At 51.3% G+C, this 19,667-nt stretch overlaps 3 protein-coding genes and 2 non-coding genes across 6 annotated transcripts in view; 4 read left to right on the top strand and 1 right to left on the bottom strand.

The window, feature by feature from the left end:
* Positions 1–1,750: 1,750 nt before the first annotated feature.
* On the top strand, positions 1,751–8,789 carry TSR1 (TSR1 ribosome maturation factor). Its single transcript, XM_072353618.1, has 15 exons — positions 1,751–1,897; positions 1,978–2,081; positions 2,277–2,493; positions 2,570–2,704; positions 3,233–3,660; positions 3,975–4,134; positions 4,458–4,618; positions 4,904–5,106; positions 5,414–5,576; positions 5,692–5,802; positions 6,142–6,274; positions 6,698–6,814; positions 6,987–7,127; positions 7,239–7,313; positions 7,408–8,789. Exons 1-15 carry the CDS (start codon positions 1,798–1,800, stop codon positions 7,584–7,586), a joined length of 2,427 nt encoding a protein of 808 aa, XP_072209719.1. The 5' UTR covers positions 1,751–1,797; the 3' UTR covers positions 7,587–8,789.
* Positions 5,173–5,265, top strand: LOC140261017 (small nucleolar RNA SNORD91 family). Its single transcript, XR_011905653.1, has one exon. It is a non-coding gene; the product is annotated as a small nucleolar RNA SNORD91 family (small nucleolar RNA).
* LOC140261016 (small nucleolar RNA SNORD91 family) lies at positions 6,338–6,430 on the top strand. Its single transcript, XR_011905652.1, has one exon. It is a non-coding gene; the product is annotated as a small nucleolar RNA SNORD91 family (small nucleolar RNA).
* On the bottom strand, positions 8,163–10,110 carry SRR (serine racemase). The gene is made up of 7 exons (XM_072353623.1): positions 9,924–10,110; positions 9,716–9,851; positions 9,454–9,557; positions 9,261–9,380; positions 9,121–9,195; positions 8,732–8,941; positions 8,163–8,449 (listed from the first exon to the last, which is right to left on the bottom strand). Exons 1-7 carry the CDS (start codon positions 10,080–10,082, stop codon positions 8,252–8,254), a joined length of 1,002 nt encoding a protein of 333 aa, XP_072209724.1. The 5' UTR covers positions 10,083–10,110; the 3' UTR covers positions 8,163–8,251.
* A 72-nt stretch (positions 10,111–10,182) lies between these two features.
* The window catches only part of SMG6 (SMG6 nonsense mediated mRNA decay factor), an 88,572-nt gene continuing 79,087 nt past the window's right edge, over positions 10,183–19,667 (top strand). For both annotated transcript variants that reach the window (XM_072353694.1, XM_072353693.1), the window contains exons 1-8: positions 10,183–10,287; positions 11,172–12,939; positions 13,439–13,631; positions 14,322–14,432; positions 15,207–15,313; positions 16,418–16,496; positions 17,668–17,778; positions 18,438–18,650. In XM_072353694.1, coding sequence (XP_072209795.1) covers positions 10,194–10,287; positions 11,172–12,939; positions 13,439–13,631; positions 14,322–14,432; positions 15,207–15,313; positions 16,418–16,496; positions 17,668–17,778; positions 18,438–18,650 — 2,676 coding nt within the window. In that variant the 5' untranslated portion in view covers positions 10,183–10,193. The remainder of the gene's footprint in view (positions 10,288–11,171; positions 12,940–13,438; positions 13,632–14,321; positions 14,433–15,206; positions 15,314–16,417; positions 16,497–17,667; positions 17,779–18,437; positions 18,651–19,667) is intronic.

Genomic DNA, 19,667 nt, shown 5'->3' with positions numbered 1-19,667 from the left:
CACTGGGATGTATGATGCAATAGTCCAGGGGAGCTGAAAGGCACGTGGGCAGCAGCCCCCTGTCCCCCAAGGGCTTTCCTAGCTCTAGGAATACACGATGTGGCTCTGTTTTCTTGGCAGCATTTGCTCTTAGAGGAATAGTTTGTTTTACCCACAAAGCAGTCACCCACTATGAGCTAGTGCTTGGCATTTGCTACTGCTTGCTCATTTTAGCAGGGTGTGATTATTACTATTAGTATCTCTTTTTTTTTTGTATTCTGCATAGGGGGCCTTGTCAAACTGCAGACACAGGTTGGTGAAATACCTGTTACAATGTGTGGCTTTGTGGGAATTTTGCTTTGAGCTGTGAAGGGCCTGGTCCATAGTGCACATCAGGTATTAATTCTCTTCACCAGCCTGAACTGCTCTCACCAGCTCCAAGGATTGCAGAGATAGAGACATCAGCCTCTTTGGCTGTCCCTGGATGTTCTAAACCTGGGTCACTTGTAGGGCAGATATACCCTTGTGATGGGAAGCCTAGGTGGAAAAAGTTTCTAATCATGCTCTTTTGCCTGGTCTTGCATAAATGGCAAGGGATAAATAACTTATGGGACTGTTTTTCCTGCTCCAGAAGTACTCGTTACCTCAAGTCCTCCTCCCTCCACATTTGGATCTATATGGCAGTGCCATTGGTCGAGACAGTGGAAGAGACTATGTGCTGCCCAGCAGCTAACAGACACCTGTATCATATCATCATAGTATCATAGTATTGTGCGAGTTGGAAGGGACCTTAGAGATCATCAAGTCCAACTCCCGGGATTTGAGCCCTCTGTGTAGCAGAGCGGCACTTCTACCCCCTGCTCCACAGGGGGGATTCGAACCCGGGCCCCCTGGTGTTGCAAACGGGAATTCTACCGCTGCACCACCTGTATAGGGAGAATGAATTACTAATGCTTAAACAGTGTTTATTTGTCACCGGTCTCTTAATTTTGTGACTTCTTTCCTGTCAGATAGGATGTGGTTTACATTGCTTTTACAGGTAGAAGGTTTAGACCGCTTGTTTTAGGAGTAGGAAAGGATTAAGAGCAGCTCTCGGTTGACGCTCCCTCACACACCGCAGAGGAACACTCTGTTGTGCTGCTTTCTTTGCAGGAGAAGGGGATAACACAGTGCTGGGGAGGGTCATGGCTCTTTTTTCTGCTCCTTTGCAATCATGCAGCTGAGAACAGATCAGCAGGTGCTCTGCTTCCCTTGAGTTACTGACTTCATCTTTCCTGGCCATTGCAACACTACTGTAAATGTTTAACCTTAATGGCTTACCTGCTTGTGTTCTTTGGGGGGCGGTGTGGGCCTAATGCTTCCAATAGCAGGGGCACTCTGCTTCTTAAGAGATGGTGTGGGCCTTGGGGGTATGACAGAGCCTTGGCTGTGCCAGTCAGCGTGTAGTGCTGCCCACAGCACACGGGGCTGGGGAGCACGGGAACGCTGCTGCCCAGTCTGTGTATGGAGCAGGGACAGGACCAGCCTTAGGCCTGGCTTTGGGCCTCCTTCTCAGTCACCCTTCCCACACCCGGCTCTCCTGAAGGGACTTTCCTGTGTAAATATCTGTAGAAAGAACTCCTCAATAAAGCGCTGAAGGAACGGCTGGGCGTCCTGCCTGTCATTTCATCCCCGGGCAGCACGGCAGAGGCCCCGCCATACTGCAAGGCCATCCCCTTCGGACGCCATCTTGAATACGGCCGCCTACACTCCCGCGCACGTCGCCGGAAGTGACGCAAAACGCACGACCGGAAGTAGCGGTGGCAGCGTGAAGGCAGCATGGTGGCGGCCGGCGCGCACCGGGCCGGTCCCTTGAAGCAGCAGAATAAGGCTCATAAGGGCGGGAAGCACCACGGAACGGCACGGCGCCGAGCTGGGGGTGAGGCGGGGCGGACCGGAGAGCTCCACAGCGGGTCTCCGTTGGCTTTATCGCCGTCTGAGCGCTTTCTCTTTCCGCAGGCCGAGTCTCTGTCAAGGCCCAGCCGCACCGTCGGCTCCGCGATCTGAACAGGGTGGACCGGCGGCACCAGGCGCTGCAGCTCCGCAGACAACGCAAGGAGGCGGTGAGGGCTGCGGGGATCCGGGCTGCTGTGGTGGGATGGGCCGTGGGGGTGGCTCTGTTGGACCGGGCCGCTTTGGGTCTAGGAGCTGAGTAGGTCGAGCGTTATAGGGCTGAGCTGTGGAGTTGCAGCCTTGATCCAGGTGTGGGACAGGAGCTGCTCCAGGGATGGTTTCATGCCGTGGATCTTTTCCTTTAGGTGCTGGCTGAAAAACGGAGCTTGGGCAGCAGGGATGGGCCCCCACACCTCGTGGTCGCGGTGCCGCTGCACACCAGGGTTGCAGCACACGATGCCCTCCGCCTGCTGCAGAGCCAAGACTCGGCCGTCGTCCACATGGATGAGGGAAAAGCCGGCAGCTTTGCTGTCCTCTGCCCCCGGCTCAAGCAGCGCTGGAGGTTTGTGACGGCGCAGGCAGGTGAGGAAGCGCTGTTTGCGTGGGTCTGAGTTCTGTACCCCCAGCAGCCCCAGTAACGGAGGTGTTTCCTTTGCAGGGGATCTGCATGCCGTCATGGATCTAGCGAAGGTTGCCGACTCCCTCCTTTTTGTCTTGGATCCTGTGGATGGTTGGGACAGCACAGGGGAGCACTGCCTCTCCTGCCTTTTTGCTCAGGGGCTGCCTAGTTACGGTGAGATGAAAGTTCAGAGCTTCTGGTGGGCTACGGGTTGAGTGGGCTGATTGGGGAGGGGGGGCTTATTGTTGCAGTTAATAGGAACTCTGTATGTTAATAAGTAATCGTAGGCCTTTGGGTTATTCTGAGAACAGGTCAGGTAAATACTGTCTTATTGCCTTCCTCTCCTGGTAGGGCAATGCTGGAGTTCTAGGTTTAAGTCTCAGATGTATGGTGGTTATTAGTATTGCATTAGTTGTCCAGTTGTGCAGAGCAAAAGGAGTGAGATATTTTCTTGCTAAGTTCAGTTCCCAGATCCTTATTTCCGTGGTCGCTTTTAGTATTAAAATCTTATATCTAAAGATACATTTTCTGTCTTGATTTTTATTTATTATTTTTTAAATGGGTTGAAACCACTTTTGTAGCTTTGTAGTCTGGTTTTTGGTTATTTGAGTTGCAGGCATTGAAGTTAATGTTAATGCTTTATGAAAGGGGTATAAGGAGGTTTGGGCTCTGACGGGGATCTCTGTTCTATGTCCCTTCTAGCTGTTGCTGTCCCAGGGGGAAATGACCTGCCACCAAAGAAGCGGATAGATGCCAAGAAGAAACTCGCCAAAGCTATGGAGAAGTGGTTTCCAGAAGTCAAGCTCTTTCCCCTAAACACAGAGCAGGAGTCCTCAGTGCTGCTGAGGCACCTTGCTACCCAGAAGCAGCGGCATCTTGCTTTTCGGGACAGGCGGGCTCATCTTCTTGCTTATGCTGCTGAATTTGTGCCCAGTCAGGAGAGTGACCAGGTTGGGACTTTGAAGGTGTCTGGCTTTGTCCGAGGACAGACCCTCAATGTGAACAGCTTGGTGCATATTGTGGGGCACGGAGACTTCCAGATGAGCCAGGTGGATGCCCCACCCGACCCTCTCTCTTTGAATCCCAGAGTGGTTAAAGGACAAAAGAAGAGTCAGGGCATGGACGTACAGGTTTGTGAGAGATCATGGCTTTGCTGTGCCCATTAAAATAGTGTTTCTGAATTTTCACTCAAAGTATGTTTAGTTTTGGCTGGCAAAGGGTGGGGAAGAAGGGAGTTTTATTGAGTGAGGCGGTAGGTTTGTGTTCTGCCAGTGAACCGTGACTCCCTTGCAGCATAACTGATGTGACACTGGAGGGAGTTTCTGCTGTTCCTTGGATCTTTTCTGGTAGCAGGGGCTGTGGGAGTTGTTGTCCTTGGCTTTAAAGTGGTTATTGGCTTCAGATGGATAGCTTCACAGCTGGGGACTCCGCTTTTGTTCTTCAGGAAGACTCTGCAAATGGTACTGATGAGATGGAGGAAGATGTTAAAATCCTGATGAAGGCAGATACAAGCAAACAGGAATCTTTGCAGTCAGAAGTGGTTCCCGATCCTATGGAAGGGGAGCAGACATGGCCAACTGAAGAAGAACTGCAAGAAGCAGAGGGTGAATAGCAGCAGTATTTCTGTACCTTTCCCTTGTCGCTCTTATAAGGGTTGTTAGAAACTACCTGTTGGTGGGATAGCTGAAGGGGGCTGTGGAGAAACAAGCTATCTGGGAACCAAAGCATTTTTTGTGACTTCTGGTCCTGATTCCCCTCACCTGACTGACAGGGTTACATTTGAGCTGCCTTATCCAGGCTTTGACAAATTCTCTTCTGGGAAATAGTGACTCTGGTCTCTAGAGGTGGGCTCGGTTCTCCTGGTGTAAATGCTGCTGAGCAAAAGGAGATTTGTACCTATATTAACCATTGGTGGCAATTCCCACAGCATCTCAGAAGGAGAACAAAAGGGTGGTGAAGGTCCCCAAAGGTACATCCAAGTACCAGGCTGCATGGATTGTGGATGACGGAGAAGAAGGCAGTGAGGAAGGTGATGATGATGAAGATGATGATTTTGGTGATGATATGATGGAAGAGGCAGTTTCCCAGGTAACTCTTAAGAGCTGATACTGCAAGTCGTCTTCTGGATGCCACTGCATATCCTAGTTCAGTCCTGTCCTTGTAGCTCTCCCTATGCAAGAACACAACACTGAGATAAGACTTGCTTGAATTTCCTCTGTTAAGGCTCTTGCATCTGTCCTGTTACTTCTGGCCTGCTAGATACCAAAATGGGGGACTGTGTTATAGCTTGAGCTATAAGTCAACTGTGCAAATACATACAGGATTTGCAGTGCTGCAGAGACATAGAATTGCCTGTGCTCTCCTATGTGACAGGAGGGAGAAAGCAGTGAGGAGGAAGAAGAGCTTGCAGAGGAGGAATGTGAGACCATGACCATGTCTGAGTGCATGCGGGATGACCAGTATGATGAGAAGATGGAGGAAGATGAACAGATGCTGGAGAAATACAAACAGGAGAGAATGGATGAGATGTTTCCAGATGAGGTGGACACACCACGTGATGTGCCTGCCAGAGTCCGGTAAGAAACCTGCGATGCTGGGAGAGGAGCTAGAAGGAGTTCTTCTCTCTGGCTTGTTGAGTTAGGGCAGGAAGCCTGTGATGTCCTGGCCATGATGTCTGAACCTGGCTGAAGGACTCTTCTGAAGATGAACCTTTAGGCTCTGAGGCTTCCAGGGGGGATACTAGCTGAGGGAGCAACTAGTGTTGCTCCATGGGGCAGAAAGAACCTGTCCTGAGCTGGGAGAGAGAAGAGGAAGGCAGAGTCCTAGTGTTAGTCCTTGTGGATTTGTGAATCAGTTTGTCTCTTCCTGTTGTCTGTCCTTAAGGTTCCAGAAGTACCGAGGGCTCAAGAGCTTCAGGACTTCTCCATGGGACCCCAAAGAGAATCTCCCAAGGGACTATGCAAGGATCTACCAGTTCCAGGACTTCTCCCGAACCAGAAAGCACGTCTTCCGGCAAATAGAGAAAGAGGAGACTGAAGGAGCTTCGGTAACTCCAGTTGATGCTGTTCTTTTGGGTTCCCTCTCTAATCCTGGCCTTGTATCTGTGTCCTGACACTTTTTTCTACTGCAAGAGGTATTCATACCTGATGCTCTCTTGGCAGGTTGGCTGGTATGTTACACTGCATGTCTGCAATGTCCCCGTCTCAGTGATGGAGAGCTTCAAAGAAGGGAAGCCACTCGTCCTGTTCTCACTGCTTCCCCATGAACAGAAGGTGACTAAGTTTGGCTCTGCTGGTTCCTTGTATGTGTGCAGCTCTTCATCTGATTCCCCTGATGCTGCATGGGTTGGAGAGGATTTGGCTGCAGAAGGTTTGGGCTAAGATTGCTTGCGTAAACAAAGAAACAGGATCTTCCTTTGATCAGAGCAGCCTGAAGCTTACAGAGGTGTTCAGACTGGAGCATCTGAGCCTGGCTGGTTTGCACTGATGACCAGCAGTCATCTGGGAAGCCACAGTGAAGGGAATTTGTCCTTGTTGCAATGTTTGCTTTCTGCTCTTGATGTTATTTACCAGCCCTGCTGTCAGCATCTCACAATGCTGTCTATCCTGCAGATGTCTGTGTTGAATTTCCTGGTGCGGCGGCATCCAAGCAACAGTGATCCAGTGAAGGCAAAGGAGGAGCTGATCTTCCACTGTGGGTTCAGACGCTTCCGAGCTTCCCCGTTGTTCTCCCAGCACACATCAGGTTTGTGATGGGACCGGTGGGGAGAGACCAGGTATGCCAGGAAGTGGGGCTGGGGTTTTTAGGGCAAGAAGCCTGTGATGTCTTAGCCACAATGTCTGAACCTGGCTGAAGGATTCTTCTGAAGACTTACACCTGGGCACTGAGGCTTCTAGGAGAGGCACTAAACAGTGGGGAGTGGGAGGGCTTGGGCAGCATGGTTTTCTGGTTCTGGCAAGGCTATGGCAAGTCCCATGCAGTGAGCTGGCAGCTCAGAGGATCACATTCATTCCCAGAGATACTCTGTGCCAGCAGGGAAGTGTTGCGTGTAGCTTGCTATCTTTCAACACAGAGCTCCTTTGCTGGGAAAGAAGGAGCTTAGTGGGCTTTCTCACAGCTCTGAGGACATTTTTTGGACTGAATTTGATCATTGCCGTTCTATCCTAGCTGATAAGCACAAGCTGGAGCGTTTCCTGCGCCTGGATACTGCCCTGGTGGTGACTGTTTATGCTCCCATCACTTTCCCACCTGCCTCAGTGCTTCTTTTTAAACAGAGAAGTAATGGTAAGTTGGGTTAGTGATTGATTTCCTTCTCTGTCACCACTGGAACCATTGTTCCTGCTGAGGGGTTGCTCTGGGCCTCAAACCATTTGGAGAAGGGGGTTTGGTGAGGGAGGAGGTGATGGAGGTGCATTTGGTCACGCTACCCCGATGTGTTAATTAATCTGTCTTGCAGGAATGCAAGACCTTATTGCCACAGGTTCTCTGCTGGCTGTGGACCCAGACAGAATCATCATCAAGCGGCTGGTGCTCAGTGGTCATCCTTTCAAGATCTACACCAAGTCAGCTGTGGTGCGATACATGTTCTTTAACAGAGGTATGGCCTGTCTCTGCAGTGGGAAGAGGGGATGTAGAAGCAGAACAACCGTGCTTTGTATCTGTGTGGCAAAGCCTGTTGCTCACTTGCCATTTGTGTTTTGCTCTCCAGAGGACGTGATGTGGTTTAAACCAGTGGAGCTAAGGACAAAATGGGGTCGTAGAGGACACATAAAAGAGCCATTAGGTAGGTTTGGTTCTGTTTGTCTCTTATGGTGAAATGGGTTGTGGTCTTCCTGTGCAGGAGTGACAGTTAATGGCCTCTTCTGCTCTCTGCCTAGGAACCCATGGTCACATGAAGTGCCACTTTGATGGACAGCTGAAGTCCCAGGACACTGTGCTGCTGAACCTCTACAAGCGCGTTTATCCTAAATGGACTTACGACCCCTATGTTCCAGAGCCTGTGCCATGGGTGAGGAGTGAGAGTGCACTGCCAGTGCATGAGGTGGAAATGGAATAAGCCTCCAGGCACAGCACTAATGCAGTTTGTGCCTCTCTAGCTGCTGTTCTCAGCTTAAGCACAGAGTGCACACTGATGTCCTGGATATATCAGTGCTAGGGTTTGTACTGGGGCAGCTGTCTCAATCTGTTGGTGTTTAGGATCAACTACAGTTATTTATTTTAATGGAAATATTTTTCAAACAATATTTAAGTCCCTGTGTTTTGCTGGTGACCAGCTGTAGGGGCCAAATGGGAGTCTGAGCGCCCTGTTGTTCTGTGAGCCCTGTGGCTCGCTGGGGCTTTTGTTGTCTTCTGCCACAGCAGTGGGTGAGAGGATTTTGCTGCATCAGACAGGAGTTTGTTGCAAGTTGCTGATTGCTGATGACACAGAAAGGTGAAACAGCATCTGGGCAGTGTCTGAGTGCAGCCTGCTTCAGGGTCTGTTCCAGAGCAGGATGGCTGGGGAGGGGAGATGCAGCGGTGCTTTGCTTTCAGGCTCCTGGTTGTCACCCTTTGCTTTGTAACCAAGTGATTCTGGGCTGTAGAGACCACCTCCATGTTTCCTTACCCCTTCACAGAAGCTTTCCAATCCCTGTGGTTGTTCATCTGGATTTTTACTATCATACAAACCCAACTGTACAAATTCAAAGCCAGGTTCCTGCCACTGGATTTGCCGCTCTGTTCTCAGTCTCCATCCCCAGGGAGGTCTGTGAGCCAAGTCAGGGAGCTCAGGTCCACGTTTCCTCCACATAGCACGATGCAAACATTCTCCACTTCCCGGGGGATTGACTGGAACTGCTTTGAGAGCACAGCTGCGACTCCCACACCCGCTGTTGGCTCAATCAGCAGCTTCATCCTTTCCCACACCAGCCGCGTGGCTTGCTGTTGGGACAGAACAGCAGCTGTCATCCCAGCAACAAGTATGTGCTTCTCTAGGGCTACGGGGGGCACCGCACGTGCATTTGGCTCTGCAGCACTTTGGGGACAGAGAGCAGAGCTTCCGCCAGCTCTTTCCAGCTGGAAAGAGTGTTGGTGTTTGCACAGCTGTTGTGGTGCACAGGGTTTGCTTTGAGAGATGAGAAAGATGAGAATGGAGGGATCAGAGCTTGGATGGAGCCAGCAGCCTGCTGGCAACTACTGGGAGGGGAGGCAAAGCGTGCTTACCTTGATTTCTTCCTCTGAGACTGTCAGAACATCATCGACCAAATCCCTAATGATGGGCCACGTGTTTTCTCCAATGCTGGTTTTAACTGCATCAGCGATGGTGACTGGGGTGTGTTGGTTGGGGGTCAGTTCCCCTCTCAGTTTGGACTGGTAGCAGTCATCTGCATTGCGGGGTTCAGCAGCAAACACTTTCACATCTGGTCTCAATGCCTACAAGAGAGCAGGAGAATCACTGGGTTGTTTTGAGTGCCTGTTGCTGTGCTTACAGAGGGCTGTGGTGCACAGCCCAGAGTAGGATTTCTCTTCTTAGAGACAAGCTGCTGCCTTCCTTGGGCACCCTGAGAAGGGTGGAGATGCAACCATCATCTCTAAGTTGTGCTGTTACTTACCTTGATGGCCACTGCTATTCCTGCAATCATTCCTCCGCCCCCAACAGGAACCACCAGCGCGTTCACCTCCGGCGCCTGCACAGAACAGACACGTGAGCATTTCTAATGCAGCTCCGTACCCTCGTGCTGTGTCTCCTTACCTGCTCCAGCACCTCCAAGGCAATAGTGCCCTGCCCTGCCATCACAGCTGGCTCCTGGTTGGGGTGCACCATGACTCCTCCTGTCTCTTGGACCACCCGTGCCGCTGTCTCTGCTCTGGACTAAAGGCAAAAGCACAGCAGTTGGTCCAACAGACAGAGCCATGTCCTCACCTGCTCCCCCCCCCCACTTTACCTTATCACTGGGCTCACACTGTACCAACGTTGCACCGTAGGCACGGATGGCAGCTTGCTTACAGCGCGGGGCTGTGCGGGGCACCACGATGTAGGCAGGAATACCTGGTGGGAGCGTTGCAGGAGGGAATTTGCATGCTGCCAAAGGGGAATGGGGCTTGGGCTGTGCTTGGGCTGCCAGGGGAGCGCTGTGCTGCTGCCTGCCCCATTCACACGCGTTCTATCTTCCACCCTGCGCCTTAACCTTTACCCCTATGCGTTACCTTCATCCCGGGCCGCACAGGCGAGCGCCTGCCCGTGGTTCCCGCTGCTGTGCGTCACTACGGCTCGGGGCCGCTCCTGCCCTGCCCTGTCCGCCTCCTCCACGAGGCTCCTGACCGCGTTCAGCGCTCCCCGGATCTACAACGAGACCCGCCGCTGGGATCCGCGTCCCACCGCCGGCTCCCCGGGCACATCACCGTCCCATCACACCTTAAAGGAGCCGGTGCGCTGGAAGAGCTCGCACTTGAAGAGCAGCCTGCGGCCGGCCAGCTGCTGCAGGGTCCCGCAAGTCAGCACGGGCGTGCGGTACACGCGGCCCCGCAGCCGCCCCATCGCCGCCCCCACGTCGGTCACCCGCACCGAACCCATGGCCGCCCCGCTCCTCGTAGCGCCGTGCGCATGCGCGCGATAAGCCGCCGGGCTCCGCGGGAGGAAGTTTGGCCCCTCGCGGCTGCCGTCCCCTCCCCGGCGCGAGGCAAGATGGCGGAGGGGCTGGAGCGCGTCCGCGTCTCGGCCGCAGAGCTGAGGGACATGGTAGCCGCGCAGGCCCGCGCCGGGGCTGCAGGAGGAGCGGGTGAGGCGGGCAGGGGGAGAGGAAGGCGGTGGGAGTCTCCGTTCGGGCTTTTTAGTCTCCCCTCGCCTCGGCAGCGCCTGCTCTGTGGGGGTGCGCTGGGCCCGGGGCCGCCGTTGTCGCTGTGGTGAGGGAGAGCGGGGGTTCAACGGCGGCGGCGCGGGGGGAGCGGGCACGGAGCGGGCAGTGCGGGCCTGACCGGCTGCGGGCGGGAGGCGAAACACGGAGCGTTGTGGCCGGGCTCTGCCGTATGGCTGCGGCGTGCGGCGCCATGTGAGGGTTGTGTGGAGAGGGATGAAGGTGTGTGAGCATTAAGGGGGGAAATGCCGCCCTGAGAGCTGAGCGGTGGGGCTGTGTCCGGGGTAAGGGGGGGCTGCAGGGCTGAGCTGTCTGTCCCGGTATTCAGCCGGGCGCTGTGCTGTCTCTTTACTCGTCCCGCTGTCTCTTTACTCGTCCCGCTGTCTCTTTACTCGTCGGTTCTTCAGGACTAAACGTGCTGCAGGATGTGTTTTGTAAATGAGTCCGGTTTAGGATCTGGTCAGCTTTGTCAGGTTTCTTCATTTCCTGCTCTCACTCACTGATTTCCTGTAAGCCTCAACAGAGCGTTTCACATGTGTTGTCTCGAAGCAGCTCTCAGGGTGTTATTAGTACTTTGCCTTCAGTTAACGTTTCCCTTTGTGGGCTTTTCTTATCCTCATGTGGTTTGTGGTGGGTTTAACTCCCTTTCACGCTGGATATTGGGAACAGTTGGGTGCTGTCACTGCCCTAGAGGTGTTCCGGTGCCGTGGTTTCTTCAGTGGATGTGGTGGGGCTGACGGTGGGCTTTGGTGATGTCAGAGATCTTTTCCAGCCTTAACGTTCCTATGTTTCTATCTCTTCTTTCCTAGAAAACATGAAGGAGGTGAAGGAGCCACGGCATCGCAAAGACAACAGGCGCCCAGATCTGGAGATTTACAAGCCTGGCCTCTCCCGACTGAGGAGCAAACTTGTGCCACCAAAGCACGAGGCCTCTGAGAAGGAGAGGAGCGGAGCTGAGGAAGGCAAGGGGGAGAGTGGCTCTTCAGGAGGAGGACCCATCAGGAGAAGGGCCTCCAGTCATGGAGAACTTCAGCATGGTGATGGCCATAACCAGAACGGTCCTTCACTGGGACATGAAGAGGAAGAGACTAAAGGTGGTCTTCAGAGCCAGGAGAACTCATGCACTCCACTTGCTGTGGATGAGTGTTCTGCCAAGACCGCGAGGAGAATCAAGAAACCAGACCAGCAGATCTATCAGCCAGGGAAGCGCCTGCATTTGGTTGCTAAAGAACTCACCCCACGGTTGGCTACTGAGGAAATCACTTCTAAAGTGGAACAGCTGAGAGTTGAAGGAGGTGAAGAGACTGAGAAAGGTACTGCAGAAGATAACAACAGGAAAACCAAGTCAAACAAAGAGGACAGAGAGGGAAACCAGGCAGGTGATGGAGTGAAAGCCTCTAGGGCGGATAAAGGAAGACGGCTAGAGCGAAGTGACAGGATGAGGAGGGCACACGATGAATTGGTGCAGGGCAAGCTGGGCGCTACAAAGCGGTACTCCCGCTCTGACAAGCGGCGGAGCCGATACCGCACGTGCAGCACGAGCTCAGCTGGAAGCAACAACAGTGTAGATGGGGCCCCACAGGTGGATGGGATAGAGAGACGGCAGGAGCGTGCTAGAATACGTCCTAGGAAGCAGCTCTCTGCATCCTCCACTGACTCCTTGGATGATGATAGAATTGATGAGGCAGAAACATATGTCTCCAACAGGATTTCAGACAGGAAAAAGCGTTTGGAGCAGAGTCGAGCTTCTAGGAGTGAGAGTGAGTGGAGCAGCAATGGCAGAGAAATCAAGGGACACTTCCGAGTCACTTTTGACAGCAAGACTATGAACAGGGATGTCATTCTAGCAGACACAGATAAAAAAAAGCCCCTGAAGGCATTTTCTAGTTGCAATGACTCAGAGACTTTGGAGGTGAGGAGCCAGAGCAGAGGGCCCCAGGGGAGGGGCCGTGGGATTTTGTTCCTGCCTGCCAACACAGACCTCTCTGCCAGTGCTGTGGGCTCCCCTGAACCCAGTCACCCCGGGCCCCGGCTGCTGCTTGGTGGTGCTGGCAATAAAGGCTCCCGAAGCCGGGGCCGAGGTGGTACTGCTCGCAGGTTGTGGGACCCCAACAATCCGGACCAGAAACCCGCCCTGAAGAGCCAAACCCCACAGCTTCACTTCCTAGACACGGACGATGAAGTGAGTCCCACCTCCTGGGGGGAAGCCCGCCAGGCCCAGACATCCTATTATAAGTTCCAAAACTCTGACAACCCCTACTATTACCCTCGGGCTGCAGGTCAAGGTCCACAGTATCCTTACGGTGGATACTCCCTGCAGTATCCAATGGGTCCAAGCAATGGCGTGTACCCAGGAGCCTTTTACCCCGGGTATCCCGGCCAGGCAGGGCAGTACATGTGCGGCCCACTCACCCCAGCACCTCTGAGTCCTGAGATGGAGCAGCAGATGCGAAACATGCAGCAGCAGGAGCTCAGCAAACTCCTCCGTGAGGCTGGGAACCAGGAGCAGCAGCTCAGCAATCTGCTTTCCAGAGACCGCATCAGTCCGGAGGGGCTGGAGAAGATGGGCCAGCTGAGGTTTGTGGCTGAGTCATTTCAAGAGTGAATTTCTTCCAGAGCTGTTGTCCAGAATGTTTTTTGCACTGGGGGATGGGGGACATTGATATCTGAGGGATTGGGGCTATAGTTCTCTATCTTCTGGCCTGTTGGGGATGTTTGTCATGTGATGTTTGGATATCAGAAAGAAACTGCGAGCAAATATCTGTGAGCTCTTTCCAGAGGCAGAGCTTTAGCAGAGCCTTTCTGCTCTTTGTTAAGTCCTGATCCTTTTTTACACGTGCAGAAAGAGTGATGGCCCTTTCAATTTGCTCTGCCAGAGCAGAAGGGGTGTTTGGTTACAACGGCTTCCATCTCTTTCTAGGTCATGTGTGGAAGCATCCATTTGCTATAGCACGTGAGCCAAGCAAACTGCTGACATCTCATGCTTGCAGGATGAGGAGCAGCAGGTGGTTCAGCACGTGCTCCCTGCCTGCTCTGCCAGGCAGTTGTGTTGACCGCTGGTTGTGTTTCACTCTAGGGTGGAGATGCTGCAGCTGTACGAGCGGTGCATTTTGATGGATATCGAGTTCTCTGACACCCAGAATGTGGACCAGCTGCTGTGGAAGAACGCCTTCTACCAAGTGATCGAGAAATTCCGGCAGCTCCTCAAGGACCCTCTGGGGGAAAATGCCCAAGAAATTCGGAACAAACTTCTTCAACTTCTAGATGAGGTAAAAAGAGAGAAACACCTCCAGGCTTTGCTAAATGTTTGACTGGTTGGTGTTTAGAACCGGTTGGTATAAGTGGACACCGAGCTAGCCTTTGTAATCCTGCTTATTGCTCTGTGTGCCTTAGGCCATGCTTATGCAAAAAGAATGCACAGTCAGATTACAATTCTGTGTAGCGGGTGTTGGTCCAGGTAGATATTTGTTATAATTTAAATCAGGCTTGCTTTGGTGTGTGTTGTTTGATGAGAAACTGATTTAAGCTAAAATGAGCTAAGCATCCTTAAATAGAAAGAAACAAGAGCATTCACAGAGGTGTTTGTTCTATCCTTATCAAATTTGCTGAAAAGTCGTTCTGTCAGACACTCAGCTTGGTTTACTCATTGGAGAAGGTAGGCTGCCAGATCCAAGAGGATGTGTTTTATAGAATTATGTTGGCAGGAAGGGACTGCTGGAAGGCTTTGGTCCAACCTCCTGCTTGGAGCAGGACCGTGGCTAACACAAACAGCCTTGACTTTGTCTAGCTCAGCCCTGAAAAACTGAAGCTGGAGATCCTCTTGCCTTATCATTGCTTTCTGAAGAGAACAGCCCGAACCGGAGGAAGGGGGACCTTTCCTGCAATATCTAAAGGACATTATTAAGATTTTCTGCTTGTCTTTGGAAAAATTATACCAACCAAATGCATGCGTTCTGCAGGGCACTTCCTTTTTTGATGGCCTACTCCAGAAGCTGCAGGTGTCGTACCAGTTCAAGCTGGAGGACTATATGGATGGGATGGCCATCCGCTGTAAGCCTCTACGGAAAATGGTAGGTTGGCTTTCTCCTGGAGCCTTCTCCTCCAGTTTCTCCTCTGGTTCATGGTATGCAGTGTGCTGGACTCAGCGTGCTGCTCTTGCCAAGAGGTGGGCAGCTGAACTCTGAATAGACAGCAGTGTGTTTGCAAGGAATCTCAGCTGTTAGAGAACATGTTGAACTAACTCCAGTGCGTTAACATTTCTCAGCTTCCTTTGCAAAGAAAGAACTTGTCTTTTTGTATCATCTTTTTGACTAAGTCTAGTAAGGAGAAGGTAGTGTCAGAAGTACCCTGGCGTGGCCTTAGATACCGAACAACTCTTACTTCTTTATGTGGAGTTCAGAAAAATGAATGAGGAAAGCTAACAGTTGGACTCTCTCTGACGCATGACAGTGATTGCCCTGAGCTGTGAGTGCAGGTGTGAGGACAGCTGGAAGAGGATATTTTAGTCAGTCTCCATTCCCAAAGAGATGTGTTTGTTTTAACCAATTTGTCTTCCTCACATTTGTCACGGACTGAATGAACCACAGATTCTGAAACCTACTTCCTCTGAGTGAGAGCTCGGATGTTGCTGTAAGGGAGTAGGTATTTAGGGAGTTGGGTTGCCCTTACTAATGCTGAACCAGTGCCCCTGAGCCTTGTTATTTAGTGTTCTGCAGTCTTCATTTGTGACCTTCAGTTTGTCAGTGACCTCCTCTTAGTTCTCTACATTTCCCATGAGCTCACAGGGTGTTAAGGTGAGTTGGGATGAGCAGCTCCAACGTGACATACTGAATGCTTTCTTCCAGGTGAAGTATGCACTGATCAGTGCCCAGAGGTGTATGATTTGTCAAGGGGACATTTGTCGATACAGAGAACAAGCAAATGACACTGCGAACTATGGAAAGGCACGCAGGTATTGTGTTCTTCACCCCGGGGCTGTGCAAAGCTCTTCCTTTATCTAGTTACAAGGGATGCATCTTAAGCTTGCCTCTAGCCAAAGGAGTCTTTTTATGCCTCCTTATTGTATTGCAGTCCTGTGTAACTTAAAGGTATAGTTGAACTGCTTTTCTATCCAAAAAGCAGCCCAGCAGATCCATCTTCCTCCAGCTGTGTGTTGTAGAAGTTGTCCTGTGCTGATCCTGCAGCAGGGAGTGTTTATGCTTCTGAGGCTGGCAAACTCATTTATTTTCTGCTAGCTTTCCAGCTAGGAGAGATTCCCATATGTGCCCATATGTTCTGACTGCATCAGAAGTTATTGGCACCTGTTGCTTCCTATCACTCTTGTTTTGCTTGGCATACAGTCCTTTTTCTGATCTGTTTTTTTCTGGAGCAAAGAATGATGGTGAGCAATTGAGCCTATCACAGGGCCCTGAAACCCATGGAAGGTTGCAGTATAGGGTGGGGAAAGCTGCCCATTCGGGATGTGAGAGCCATAATAGAGTACACTGATATCTTACAAGGCTGGAAAGAGCACAGCATGCTCATTATGCATCTGAACAGCGTTGACAGATTTGTGTGGCATGAAATAAGCTGGATAATACAACTGAGAGGGGAAAATAGGAGGGAGAAATGGGCTGCTTACTAAAGGATGCACCTTCTTCTGGGATAATTAAATAATGAGCTAAGCAGCCAGGAAGATTTGGTCCCAGCTGCCAAAAAGGCTAAAAGGGGGAGGAGAAAAAAAGTGTTCTGCAAATAGCCTGTTTTCTGCCTGAAGCTGCACTGGAGACGGCGCTTAGTGGAGCTGGCTAAATGCTCATCTTCAGGCTGAGCCAAGAACATTTCTTTCTCCAGCTGTGTCTGCCTCTCCCTCTTGTCCTGTGCCCTGGCTCTGCCTCTCTGTGCTGGGTATAGACTTACTAGCTGTGCACACTCATGCAGGCAGAGGGCAGTTGTGCAACGGGCCTGTTCAGTGCTGGGCTGCCAGTGCTGCAGAGGGAACTTTGTGCTTTCCACTGCGAGGAAGGCAACCTGATGTCCTTTCAGTAACTTGATCCCTGGTTCTTCCCTTCCTCAGCTGGTACCTGAAGGCTCAGCAAATTGCTCCCAAAAACGGCCGCCCGTACAACCAGCTGGCACTCCTGGCCATCTACACGGTAAGGTGTCCATCATGCAAGGATGGTAGAAAGCACAGGAAGAGCCTTTGGGAAGGCTGTGGGATTCCATCTGGTGAAGAAAGAGACACTGTTTAAGGCAGTGCTTCCAGATGTTTTTTGTTTTGAAGAAAAAATAAAGTTGATGGCAGGGTGCGCTCAGTGGATTCCAGCTGTTGGTTTCAGACTGTTTTGTTAGATACACGTTACTGCCCCAGGCTATCTGTGTTTTGGGACTGCTCTGTGGGCTGTTGAGAGTGCACTCGCATTAGAAGTGGGCTGCATTTAAGGTTTTGCATGAGATTTTTGCACTATTCTAAGTGACATCGACGTGCAGCTTTCTTACGTTGTAGTATTGCTGGCTCTTCCAGCCACACAGGAAAGCTTGTATCAAGGAAGGTTTGCATCAGATAATGGGGGCATCAAGCTGGGGCGTGGGGGGCTGCTAAGGAGCCACTCATTTGCAGCACTGAAAAGATGTTGTTTTGGAATGGCAGTTCAGAACTGCAGGGTTTAGAAATGCAGTTTCCTTCTGTCTGGGAATGACTTTTCTGACTCCCCAAGTGGGACTTAAGGCAGCCAAGTGTCCTGCCCTGCTGTGGTGTTCTCTAAGGCCCTAAATGGCTGTGGGTCTCGATGGTATAAAGACTCAAGGAGTGATGTCTCGCGTTATTCCCTGTGGGAAAACAGATGCTGAGAGGTGGCTTGAGTGGCAGGCTGAGATAAGGAGAGCATCCTTCACCACAGGCAGGAGTCTGGCAAAACTTCCCGTATTCCTGGACCTCTGTGGAGTAATTTCCATATTCATGACAACGTTGAAAGGAGGCTTTTTTTTCTGAACTATCAGGAATTCAGTATTTATACTGACGTCCTTTATTGCTGTGTCCGCTGAGAGATTTTTCTGTGAGCTTCTGGGTTGATGGTGTGTCAGCTGCTCTCTCTAACCCTGGTGAAATGCTTGTGCTGAATGTTGTAGATAGTCGTGAATGTGGATGGAGAAGTTAAGGTCCAGCTTGTTTGTAGGGATGCTCTTACTCTGTGAATATCCATCTCCCAGGCTCTGTTGAGGGAGAAGGAAAGTGTGTTGAGGAACATGGCAGATGAATGGTGTGGGGACTTTGCCCTGAGTTTCCCAGAATGAGTGCCAGCTCTGAGTCTGGTTGTGTTTTTGCAGAGGAGAAAGCTGGATGCTGTCTACTACTACATGCGCAGTTTGGCAGCTAGTAACCCCATCCTCACAGCCAAGGAGAGCCTCATGAGTCTGTTTGAAGAGACAAAACGCAAGGTGAGTCTTGGAGTTGGGCTGTGGGATGTTACAGCTGCCTGAGCTGACCTGCAGCTGAAGAGCTGCAACCTGGGGAGAAGGGTGATGATGGTGGCTTTCGGTCTTGGAGTCATACGGGTCTTACTTGTAAGAAATTCCATGTAAGGAGTTGGAAGAGAAAGGAAGTCTTCCAATGATGGTATCTTTCTGCCTCTCCACAGTCTGCTTTTGGGCTTGTTTAGGCAGCTGAATCTTTTAATTCTGCATCACAAACTATAGAGCAGCCGAGCTCAGTAAGGGCTGGAGGTCGCTGTGGTTTGCAGCATGACCTCAGCATGCAGTTTGACAGTTGCCTTATCCCTTAGGTGTCCCACAGAGGTAGGAAGGAGAAGCTGCAGTCCCTTTGTGCCTCAAATCAAAGATGCAGCGTGTTGGCTGTTAAACATTGCTAGGAACTGGATCCAGCTTTCCCTCTCCCATAGTACGGGCAGAGTTTAAAATAAAATAAAATCTCTCATCTGCACTCTCCTATAGTGTCTGAAACCAAATTCTGGACCTGTCAGTGAGTTACTGAGTGGTTTTTAAGCTGGGACAAGAGCCAGTTTCTCCACATAAATAAAATGATATGTTTTTCTTGAACTTTGATCCCTGGATGATCTAACCATGTCCTATCTGCACAGGCAGAGCAGATGGAGCAGAAGAAACACCAGGTGCTGGAGCTGAGCCCCAGCCATCGAGGGAAGGGCAAGAAGTCCACGATGCGACAGGTTGGAGATGATGCCACACGGCTGGAGATCTGGATCCATCCTTCCCACCCCCGTTCCTCTCAGGGCCACGAGTCCGGCAGAGATTCTGAGCAGGACAATGGTCTTGGGAACCTCAGCCCCAGCGATGTGAGTACTGCAGGAGGAGGCTGCTGGCTTTGGTGTCATGTGTTTGGAATGCAGTGGAATGACACTGGATCTGTTTTGCTTTCCTGTTGCTAAATTTTCCAGTGTTTTGGCTTCCCCTATGGGAGCTGTGCATGGGTCAGGCTGAGGAGTTGGTGACCTCGTGCCTCTCATGTTTAAAGCATGTTGTTACCATCCATTTCTTGGCAGCGTGTGCTGGTGTGGCTGATATGGAATAGGAGAGGCACAAACAGAAGAAGCAGAAAATGCCTCTTCTGGAGGCTCTAACTTGGGTGAGGTTGCCGGTGGGGAAATGAGGTCAGATGCTGGAGACTAGGGTTAACGGTGACCAAGTAGCTCTACTTCATGTTATGGAAGCGGGTCATTTGTCCCATTGCCAGGTGGTTAAAAGTTTGCATTGGGAATGTGAAAACTGTGGTTTTAATTTCCAGGGTAAGTGTTGTAGTTGCATTACTTGTTCTGCTGAGAGGCCAGACTGACTCGTTTCTTCTGTAAGGATTAAAAATGTGACTGGTAGCATCTCTCATCGGTCTGTTTGAGCTGCGTACCTTGTAAAAGGAGCCCGAGTGAACTCTGTTTGTCAGGCACTGGAATGTAGGCAAAGACAATGATGGTTGGAAGCTCATCCTCTAGGAATCCTCACATTGCTTTGGCACATGCGGCATGCAAGAGGACTTGCCAGGGAGCTCAGGACTGCCTGTCCTAAAATGGCTGTTAAGGATGCGAGTTTAGGAAAGCTGGGAAGGCCTTCTCTGTGTACTGCGGGGCCCGGAGCTTCTCAAATATGATTGCACTTTTATAACTAGTTTGTGACTTCAGCTGGGTGGAACTGGGGTGAAGTCTTAAGGCTTTGAAAGATAAGCTCTGGCACACTGCAGCAGCATTTTTTGGATGTTACTGCCCTCGGTTGTTTTCCCTCTCCTCAGCTTCTCTTCTGGAGACCTTTGCTGCCTCAGCATCATTGAAAGGAATGTGCCAAGCTTTAGGGTTTCTATAAAT

This window comes from Excalfactoria chinensis, chromosome 19, assembly GCF_039878825.1.
Source record: "Excalfactoria chinensis isolate bCotChi1 chromosome 19, bCotChi1.hap2, whole genome shotgun sequence".
Classification (NCBI taxonomy): domain Eukaryota; kingdom Metazoa; phylum Chordata; class Aves; order Galliformes; family Phasianidae; genus Excalfactoria; species Excalfactoria chinensis.
This window is presented reverse-complemented; position numbering and strand designations above follow the sequence as displayed.